The sequence below is a fragment of the Pelophylax lessonae genome (assembly GCF_965119305.1).
Source record: "Pelophylax lessonae genome assembly, chromosome: 3".
NCBI lineage: Eukaryota > Metazoa > Chordata > Amphibia > Anura > Ranidae > Pelophylax > Pelophylax lessonae.
The window spans coordinates 263870201-263881492 of NC_138770.1; the positions used below are offsets into that span (position 1 = coordinate 263870201).

The following is an 11292-nucleotide window of genomic DNA, read 5'->3' on the forward strand; positions in this document are numbered from 1 at the left end:
TAGTGATGGAAAAATATCTGCCCTACTCTTCAAAGTGGTGAGCCTAATAAAAGTAATAGTCCTATTGCATTACCAATATAAATATTTTATATAATAGCTTGTTGCTGGTGCTTTCCACTTGAATATAAATAGTGTTCTTTCTACTTGAAGGACACAAGCAACGTGAATCTCATGCTCCTCTGGGTGACTACAAGACTGGTATGAGTCTGGGTTCTCTGGCAAACTTGCCTAATCAACATCCACATAACATACTTGGAAATATTGTCAATATTGTTTAAGCCTAGGATCACATGCAACTGTATAGTTCATTGTAAAAAAAATAAAACTTGACTTTTGTAACATTGCTGTGGCTTCAGGAGAAAGGCCATTTGTCTGTGAAGTTTGTGGAAATTCCTACACAGATGTGAAAAACTTGAAGAAACATAAGCTGAAAGCGCACAGTGGTAAGTTAACGTACTTTGCATCTCTTATCTGCTGTTAGGGATGTAGCCTTGCTAAAAATTATTGTTGAATCTGTGTTTTTTCCACTATGACATTAGCCCTTTGCCAATGAGCGTATGCACACATGCGGCTTCATTGAAGTGGGCACTCTTATGTGGGGCCGCATATGCTTGTGTAGAGTGCCCCCTAGCCTAGAGACTGATCTGTCACCACGAGGACTGGTTCCTGACCACATAATCACTGTGATAGCCTGTGATTGATCTAGGTCAGGGTTTAGTGTGTTTGTTTTTTAGGTAGGATTTAAAAAACAAAACTTTTTTTTATATAGTGTCGGTGTGTTTTACGGCCCTACAATGGGTACGAACAACAAAAAATGCACACATATGGTATGTGGTATCACTGGATTCTGTGTGCACACATTCTGTGTACAGAACACCTGCAGGTAGCCATATTGCATTGCATTTTACAGATAATGACAGAGCTGAAGTTTGAAAAGGAAAGGTAATTTTTAATAACATTCAATTACAATATGACTTTTGTCGCAATTAATTACGCTATATTATTTATTTATTTATTTATTTTTCCCAGTAAAGTGGAGTTATCCTTCAATTTCAGTGCACACAAACACAATATATTACCAAATATTTTATTAAGTAATAAAGATGATGAGGTTGCGCTGAGTAAAAATATATCAGACATGTCAAGCTTTAAAACTGCATGCACAGGTAAAACCTCAACAAACAAGAATTTCTATAGGCGAGGATTTAAAAGCCCTTACAGGTAATTGCTTTAGAGTTCATTGTAAATTATGGTGCTAGAATTATTGGTCTCTGGCATCCTAGGGAATCCTAGGGAATAAAATGGCGGTCGTTGCAACTTTTTATGTCACAACACATTTTTTTTTTTTTTTTTTTTTAAAGAAAACTGTTTCATGAATTAAAAAACAAAACAAAACACTAAAGTTAGAATGGCGAAGATGTTACGCAGAGTAAATAGATACCTAACATGTCGCACTTAAAAATTGTGCACACTCGTGGAATGGCACCAAACTTGAGTACTTAAAAATCTCCATAGGCGACGCTTTACAATTTCTTACAGGTTACCAGTTTAGAGCTACAGAGGAGGTCTTGAGCTAGAATTGTTGCTCTCATTCTAATGTTCGCAGCAATACCTCACATGTGTGGTTAGAACACGGTTTACATATGTGGGCCTGATGTACGTATGAGTTCGCTTCTGCGTGCGAGCATGCAGGGACTGGGGTGCTTTAAATTATTTTTTTATTTTAACACTTTCCCTTTAGATTTTTTTGATCACTTCTATTCCTTTTACATGGAATGTAAACATCCTTGTAATAGGAATAGGGCATGACCTCTCCTCTTTATAGAGAGATCACGGGTTGATAAGACCCCACAACTCTCCTCTAGGCTGGAAAGACTGAGATAAAAAAAAAACTTTCTTGGCCTTTCTAGCCAATTACACGGCAGTGTTTACATCTCCCGAGCTGGACATGAACGTCACGCCCGGTCCTCCAAGGTCATAGGGACTGCCAGAGACCATCTGGTCCTCTGCATTCTCTATGGTAAACTTTCCTGACAGACTCCATGGCAGCATACGTATCGGGTTTGGCCCCGCCTCCAAACCTACCCATAGGACCTCACTCCCATAAATCTTTGCTCCTGTTCAGCACACGTGTTCTTTTTTTGTCCTCCAAAGGATTACCTGATATCCTACCTGAAGATGGATTCCGGGTGATGGATGGCTCTACCAGTCGGGTATGGAGCTCTCCAATAAGCCCCAGCTGCTGCGGGGTATGGAGTAGGGGCGAAGATGTATGCAGCCTTGGCCAAAAAGCCCAGCTGCTGCGGGTGGCCGGTACCCTAAGAATGAGATAAGTCCGGTGTGTGCATCCATCCCTGGTGATCTCTGCGGTTCGTGAGTACAAAGTCCTCCATGGCAGCTATTTTGTTTATATTATTGGTCATGCTAGTGCCTTTATGTCTTACCTGGTTTTCTCCTGCTTTCCCTGGTGGCTAGTGGTCCGGGGCCGGTCAGCGATTCACTTCCTGACCGGCCTCCGGTGCGCGCTACTGCGCATGTGCGGCGCCTCGGGAACGAGGCTTGGTTCTCGCGCAGGCGCAGTGAGCTGGCATCGGTGGCGATCGCTGATGACGTCACCAGGCGCCATATTTAAACCCCAGAGCTGTCAGCAGTGTTGTGTTTGTACACACTGCTGATACTGGGTGTTACACATACGAAAACCGTTCGTTTTGTGGTCGTTTTGCTGTGCACTGCCGCTCTGCCTGCTAACCTTGGTTGCTGGTGAGTACTGGCCCCAGTTTGGGAGCAACCCCCCCCCCCCCCCCCCCCGCTTTGCTGGTTTTTTCTGACATGCTGTCCGGCTCATTCTTGTAGGTCAGCATCAGAATGGAAGCTACTTTGCCCTCCGGTGGTCAGCCCGCCCCTAACAGGTATTTGGGGCTTCTTGGTGGGGTTGTGGGTTATAGGGGGTGGGGGTAGGAACTTAAGTGTTCCTAGCTTCCTGTCTGTTTTTTCTCTTGTTACAGCCCTCCTCGTTCAGAGACTAGGCACTCTTCTCAAAGAAGTGAAAGGCGCTCGAGCTCTCGCCACCGGCACTCTACAGGAAAGTCCCGTTCGGGCTCACATCATCGCAAAGCGTCTACTTCAGCCAACCACGCACGGAGACCTGACAAAGCAGGTTGCAGGGGCTGTGGCGCTAGTGTCCCGGAGAGGAAGCTTTTCTGTGACAGATGTTTCTCCCAGGCTGCGGGAGAAAGGGATACTTCCGATCAACGCATTGAGGCTTTGGTCAAGAGAGTAGTAAAGGACTCTTTGGCAGAGATGGGTGTCAGTCGTTCTCAAGACACTGCAACGGCTTCCCCAAGCCCTTCCCCTGTAGCACTCCAGGTACAGGAAGATTTCGAGTCGGCCCACACAAGCCATCAGTCGATGCTCTTGTCAGGTAGCGACTCTGAAGATGAGGATCCCTGCCTGGGTTTTGAATATACCTTGGTGCCTTCCCTGGTTAAAGCGGTCAGAGAGACCTTAAATTGGGAAGAGTCAGCTGTTCCCCCTCCCAAGCAGAAGAAGTACTTTAAACAGCTCAATAAGGAGCGTGTTAATTTTCCCTTCCTGGGAGAGTTGGGTGAAATTATCTTGGAGGAGTGGAGAAAGGTGGAACGAAAGAATTCCTTAGTATCCAAGATGGCTAAACTTTACCCCTTCAAAGAGGATGATGTGAAACATCTTGAGTCTCCTCCTCTAGTTGACGCAGCAGTCATGAGACTGGTCAAGCACGTGACCCTTCCCTTAGAGGATACGGTCTCATTTAAAGACCCGTTGGACCGAAGGATGGACTCTGATTTGAAAAGAATCTACCTTACAGCAGGTATGGCCTGTAAGCCAGTCCTGGCTTTAGCCGCTCTATCCAAAGCCATGGAGTTTTGGGCTGATGTGGTAGACGAATCGGTCAGATCGGTGTCGGAGGAGGTGGCCAGAAGCGCTCCAATCCAGGAGCTTAGGCTGGGCGCGTCGTTCCTTGGGGAGGCTTCCATAGACCTGATCCGTCTATTGGCAAGGGTTATGCTGTCCTCGGTCACAGCTAAGAGAGCTCTTTGGCTCCGCCCTTGGGTTGCGGATCCGGCATCAAAGCAAGTTTGGTGCCGTATTCCCTTTGAGGGGTCCTCCCTTTTCGGGAATAAACTTGACGAGGCCATAACCCGGGCTACAGGCGGTAAGTCTGGGTTTCTTCCCCAGGATCGGCGCCAGTTCAACGTCAAGAAAGGACAGCCTGCCAGAAAATTTGTTCCTGACCGGGCCAGGGAAGCTCGTTCTTATAGACCTGGTCGGGAGTTCAACCGGAACTGGAGATCCAGACAGTCTTCCAGGAAGACGACAAAGAATGTCTCCTCGGGGGACCGTGAGCCCACTAAGTCTTTTTGAAGGTGGGCCCGCTCAGACATGTCGGGTGGGTGCGCGTCTACGCTCCTTCCGGCATGTCTGGGCGGCTTCGATTCAGGACCCCTGGGCCGTCAGGACGGTGTCCTCAGGCCACAAGTGGGTCTTCAAGGAGAGGCCAGGCTCAAGGTTCCTGCCTACTGCCATACCATTCCTAGAAGAAAGGCGTCAGATTTTGTTTTCTTACGTCGAAGCTCTCATTGCTCAAGGGGCTGTCATCTCCGTTCCAGAGTCCGAGCGAGGCCAAGGAATATATTCTCCGCTCTTTCTGGTCCAAAAGAAGAACGGATCATGGAGACCAGTAATAGATTTGACCTTCTTGAACAAATTCATAAAAAAAGAAAGGTTCAAAATGGAGACCCTGTTGTCCATACAGCAGTCAGTCCAGCCGGCAGATTGGATGGTGTCCATCGACTTGAAAGACGCCTACTTTCATGTCCCTGTGGACGAAGATTTTCAAAGGTTTCTCCGGTTCGAAGTGGGAGGATTACATCTTCAGTTTATCTGTCTCCCATTCGGGCTCTCAACATCTCCACGGACCTTTTCAAAAATCTTATTGGCCGTGGTAGCCCTACTGAGATTGAAAGGTATCCGTCTTCACCACTATTTGGACGATCTCCTCCTGTTGTCCCAAGACAGAGACCAACTATTAGTTCATCTGGAGCAGGTCGTGTCCACTCTTCAGAAGTTTGGTTGGTTACTCAACAAGGAGAAGAGTCACCTGATTCCAACTCAGTCCCTGATCTACTTGGGCGCTCTGTTCGACACAGAGAAGGCGACTATCTCTCTTCCAGAGGAAAAAATAGGGACACTTCGAGACAGGATTCGCTTTGCCCTCTCATCCTCTCATCTTCAGGCACGTCAATGCCTGAAGGTGATCGGGACTATGGTCACAGTAGTCCCCATGGTGAAGTGGGCCCTGTGGAGGATGAGACCCTTTCAGAAGGGATTCCTTCAGCAATGGGATACGTGGCATCTGGATCAACGCATCTTCTTAACCCCTTCAATGAGAGCGAGTCTCCCCTGGTGGTTGGGCAGAGACCACCTGCTGAACTGCCACTCTCTGAAGCCAGCTCCGTGGGTAGTGGTTACCTCGGATGCCAGCAACATAGGCTGGGGTGCCCACTGTCTGTCGGAGGTGGCACAGGGCAGGTGGGAGTTTTCCACTCGAGGAATAGTATCCAACATACTAGAACTCCGAGCAGCATTCCAAGCTCTTCGGGCATTTTCTCACCTGACAAAAGACCAACCTGTCATGCTGCGTCTGGACAACACCACAGCAGTGGCATACATCAGGAAGCAAGGGGGAACACGCAGCTGGTCCCTATTGAGGGAAGTGGAGCCGATTATGTCCTGGGCACAGAAAAATCTCTCGAATCTTTCAGCGGTTTATGTTCCAGGAGTCCAGAATGTCAAAGCAGACTTCTTGTCCAGAGTGGATCTGGACAACAACGAGTGGTCCCTTCACAAGGAAACGTTCGACTGGATCCTAACATTGGGGCTCTCTCCAGAGGTAGACCTCTTCGCCTCTCCCTGCAATCACAAACTGCCGAGGTACTATTCAAGATTCAAGAGATCCACAAGCATCAGGGATAGATGCACTCTCGGATCAGTGGAGATTCCACAGGGCATACGCCTTCCCACCAATTCCGATTGTGTTACAGTTTCTTCGGAGACTCAGGTCGGAGCCAGTGGAGGTAGTGGCGGTAATTCCCTTCTGGCCGAACAGGCCATGGTTTCCCCTTCTGACGCTACTCAGTGTCCGAGACCCAATCCCGCTACCCTTCAGACCGGATCTGTTGTCCCAGGGGTCTGTACTCCATCCGTGCCCAGACCGTCTACATCTCAGGGTCTGGATGTTGAGAGGAGGAGGTTACAGGCTTTAGGCTGTCCAGAAACGGCAATCTCGACATTGCTTAGTGCTAGAAGAAGCTCAACGAACAGGGTTTATCAGAGAATCTGGGAAAAATTTTCTGCACAGTTGACTACAAGGCCTGATCCTCAATCTTCAATTAAGATCCAGGATGTATTGAGCTTTCTCCAATCAGGTCTGGACTTGCCTCTATCAGTGAGTTGGCTCAGAGTCCAGGTCTCGGCTATTTCCGCTTTTACAGGGATCTCCTGGGCCACTCATGCCCTAATTCGTCAGTTCTTCCAAGGGGCAGTGAGAATCAGACCTCAGAGAAAACCCAGGTTTCCCAAGTGGGATCTGCCACTAGTTCTGGATTTCCTGGCGGGTCAGATTCAAGACAGGTCTGATTCTTTGACCATAAGAGAGCTTACACTGATAACAGTGTTTCTGGTAGCTGTAACCTCAGCAAAAAGAGTGTCGAAAATTGGGTCCTTTGGGACACAAGAGCCTTTCTTAACATTTTTTCCTGACAGAGTGGTGCTCATTCCCATGCTGGATGCGAGACCAAAAAGGACTTCTGTCTTCCATGAAAACATAGAAACAGTGTTACCAACCTTTAGACAAGAAGAGGAAGATTCTTTGGTTCATCCTCTGGATGTTGGAAAATGTATTAAGAAATATTTAGATGCCACTTCCTCTTTCAGAAAATCAGAACATCTCTTTGTTACCTTCTATGGAAAAAACAAAGGTTCAAGAGCCTCGACGAGATCCATTTCCTCTTGGATCATCCAGACCATCCAGTGGGCTTATAGGGCTAAGGGCTTGACCCCTCCAGCAGTAGTTACAGCTCATTCGACGCGGAGCATCTCTACCTCCTGGGCAGTATCCAGACATGTGGCTCCTGAAGTCATCTGCAGAGCAGCGTCGTGGTCCTCTATTAACACGTTCCTGTCCCATTACTGTGTTGAGCCAGCGGCTCTTTCGTCTGTGAATTTTGGTTTGCAAGTCCTGTCTGTTTGACAAAATGCATTAAACTTTTCTGTTCAGCACCTGCCCACCCTGTGTGTACGGCGAGTTATTTCCCGATACGTATGCTGCCATGGAGTCTGTCAGGAAAACGGAAAATTTATATCAAATACTTACCGTAATTTTCCTTTCCTGATGGACTCCATGGCAGCAGGAGTTCCCTCCCGGATTTCTGTGGAGGATAGTTACAGAACACGTGTGCTGAACAGGAGCAAAGATTTATGGGAGTGAGGTCCTATGGATTGGTTTGGAGGCGGGGCCAAACCCGATACGTATGCTGCCATGGAGTCCATCAGGAAAGGAAAATTACGGTAAGTATTTGATATAAATTTTCCGTTTTCTCCACTGACGGATTCCTTCTCCGGCTCGCCGATCGCAAGGGTGAGGGGGTAGATGTTCCCTTCTGCCGCCTGTAAAAACAATCAAGCAGCTGAACAGCTGCTTTGATTGTTCTTACGGTGCAGGAAATCACTGGCAGAAAGGAATGATATCTGAATCATGCCTGCAGCTGCAGACATCATTCAGATATCTCCACTCAAGGTCCAGGACGTCATATGAGGGCCTTGGGCGGGAAGTGGTTACCCGTGACTGCAGAGGAGTGTATTCTGAAACAGATTTACTATTGCTGTTAGAGAAAACTAGGGGACATACAGTACTTAAGTAAATCTGATCATCTGCCTTCTAGGCAGTATTAAAAGAGAAGTAAAGGATTTCTTTTTCTCCCATTTATACTTACCTAGGTGTCTCCCGGCTCCTCTGCACTACAAACCAAACGATCAAACTCTGCTGATCACTCGGTTCTGACAGCTCCGTGAGCAGAGAGCTGCTGATTGACAGTCACCACTCTCCCCCCTCCTCGCTCATTGGAGCTCTGGGCTGTGGTTTGGCGGAGAGCGACCAGCTCAGGCTCTCAGCGGCTCGCTGAGAGGCTGACCTAAGTGTTGGTTCAAACACCTGCCAGATCCTGACTTCATGGCCGCGATGACGCAGTGCCTGGACTGACATCTTTGATGTCAGCAGAGAGCGGATTTCAATCCACTTTCTGCTGAAAACGGGTCACAGGAGTGCAGAATGAACTGCACTCCTATGATCCATAGGAGATGTACAACCTAACAAGCTTTGGCTTAACTTCTCCTTTTTAAGTTGCTTTATGTTGCTCTCATTATATTGTGTTTGCCTTTTGCAGGAAATGAAGATGGAAATGAATCAGAAACCATTGATGGTACAGTCAGCAATGAGGACTCAGCCAAGAAAAGCCCAGTGCCAGACACTCTTGATTTGAAGCCGTCTGAGCTGTTTTTACCACTCACACTACACATTGGTCCAGAAGACCATCAGATGCTGCTGCCTCTGACAGATAATCAGAGTCTTTCTTCGGAATCTTTATTAAGGACATCTGTGACTAATTATACAGAGCCACAGTTTATATTTTTACAGCAAATGTACTGAAAAATTGCAGTGCAATAATAATTTCATCACAGGGAGTTATAAGAAAAGAATACGTTTTAGCGGCCATTTTTTCGCTGCTTTTATCAGTAACAGTAAAATTGTTTATTTCTGTGTCCCCTGGTGTCCAGGAACACTCAGTTTTATATGAGAAAGTCAGTTGCTTGTTGTTTTTAGATCCAAAGCTTGGGTAAAAAAATCCTCTAACATAATTTTGACGTCTAGCAGTAAAGGGCCCACACATCTATGCATTTTGGTATCATGTGGCAATGCAGCACACACTTGTCAATGCAGTCTGATGCTCTTCAATTTCAATGGCTACCCAATGCACAAACACACTTTTTGTTGCAATGCACTGCAACTGGATACAATAATGTGTGTTGCGGTGCACTTTGTGTTACAAAAAATAGCGCAGGTCAAATTTTCGATCTATTGTAGTGCAATGACAGCTCATTAAAATGAACAGTGTACTGCAAGGGACACTTTAGGTGTCAATAGGCTCTAAGGAAGCTTCCTGTTTTTTGTGGCTTTTAAACAAAACTAGTCATTGCAAACACTTCAGCAATAGGTGCTGCAAAAATACCAAGCGCACCTTGCATAAAACTAAAATGATTTACATATATCTGTAAATTTGCTCCTGAGTGCAGTGCAGTGTGTCTGATATAGGGATTGCAGAGGTGTTGCACAAAAGCAGTTAATCAGATCCTTTCTGTCTTGTTTCTAAACAGAAAATGGCTTCTGGAGCCAGATTGGTTGCTATGGGCAATATCTCCACTTTCCTTTCTTTCAGTTTGTATAAATTGGATTATTTAACTGGCTTGCTGATATTTAAAGTGTATTTAAAGCCAAAAAAAATTTCGGGATAGTGCAAGGAAGGATAAGAACTACAATAAAACCTATGAAAATCCGATCTTTTGCCCATAGCTGCCAGTCACATTTTCTTTTATATTTTATAATGGAATAAAAAAATGAAACTGCTGTGAGAAGGCACAAGATTGTATTTGCTTTCTCTGCTCCACTTTCTAGAAATCATACCCTGTATACGAAGTAGTAAGGAATATGCTGTCCTATGGACAGGCCATTAGGACTTTTGCACATAGTATGTGTCTGTAATGAGTGTAATTTGTGGTTAATATCTGTGTTTCTTGATCACATACTGAACCAAGTGCTCTTTTTTCTTACACACCTATCTCTTAGTACAGCATAATCTATGTATGAAGTGCATTACCTGTCCTCTTTCCTCTAACCTCATTTACAATTCTGCCATTGCTTTAGGTCCCCTAAAAGTGTGTTTTTTTTTTTTTAATTGGGCTCCTGCAAGTAATTATCATTTCTGATAATCTAGGGACCCCAGAAATTAATTGTGGGGCTCCATTTTGGGTTCTGAACCCTAAAGGTTGGGCACCTAAAATCTTCATTCTGAATTTACCGAGCTGTGCACCACCAGTAATGTAAGTGCAGGGGTCTGGAGTAAATGCTTTGCATCAGCAGGGGGAGTACAATTGACTTTATTTAGGAATATGGTAAAAATAGTAAAAATACAAATTGTTATTGAGGATCCATTTGCCCAGATGTTTGTATAAATGCAGTTTACGGCTTCAGCTCCGGAAGGTTTTACCCCCTTAATGACCAGGCCATTTTTTGCGATACGGCACTGCGTTGCTTTAACTGAAAATTGCGCAGTCATGCGACAATGTACCCAAATAAAATTGATGTCCTTTTTTCCCACAAATATAGCTTTCTTTTGGGGGTTATTGATCACCTCTGCGGTTTTTATTTTTTGCGCTATAAACAAAAAAAAAAAACTGACAATTTTGGAAAAAAAAAAACACAATTTTTTACTTTCTGCTGTAAAACACATCCAATAAAAAAATTTAAAAAATATAATTTCTTTATCAGTTTAGGCCAAGTTGTATTCTGCTACATATTTTTGGTAATAAAAAATCCCAAAAAGCGTATATTGATTGGTTTGCGCAGAAGTTATAGCATTTACAAACTATGGGATAGATTTATGGACTTTTTATTTTATTTTATTGGTTTTATTAGTAATGGTGGCGATCAGTGATTTTTAGCGGGACTGTGACATTGCGACGGACAAATCTGACACTAAGTGATACTTTGTGGGGACCAGTGACACCAATACAGTAATCAGTGCTAAAAATATGCACTGTTACGTTATAAATGACACTGGCAGGGAAAGAGTTAACATCAGAGGCGCTCAAGGGGTTAATTGTGCTCCTAGGGAGTGTTTTCTAACTGTTGGGGGAATGAGAGCTCTTGTGGTCCTTGTTAGTAGGAACACAAGATCTCTCTCTTCCTGTCTGACAGATTGGCGGTCTGCCTTGTTTACATAGGCAGACCGCCGTTCTGTCACTCTTCTGAATGATTGCGGGTGGCCACGATTGGCTCCCGCTGTGTCCAACCACAGCAGAAGTGCGGCTCCGGCAGCACGTGCGCCCCCTAGAGCCCTTTTACAAAATCATGTACAGGTATGTGATTTTGCGCTTAAGGGCCGCCCTGCCACAGTAAATGTACTTGGGATAGTCCTTAAG

The 11292-nt window shown here is 45.4% G+C and overlaps 1 protein-coding gene across 1 annotated transcript in view; it reads left to right on the forward strand.

The window, feature by feature from the left end:
- Positions 1-8798, forward strand: part of MYNN (myoneurin) — a 39440-nt gene extending 30642 nt beyond the window's left edge. Inside the window, exons 7-8 of the mRNA XM_082248816.1 lie at positions 357-443; positions 8481-8798. Coding sequence (XP_082104942.1) covers positions 357-443; positions 8481-8743 — 350 coding nt within the window. The 3' untranslated portion in view covers positions 8744-8798. The remainder of the gene's footprint in view (positions 1-356; positions 444-8480) is intronic.
- The last annotated feature ends 2494 nt before the right edge of the window (positions 8799-11292 follow it).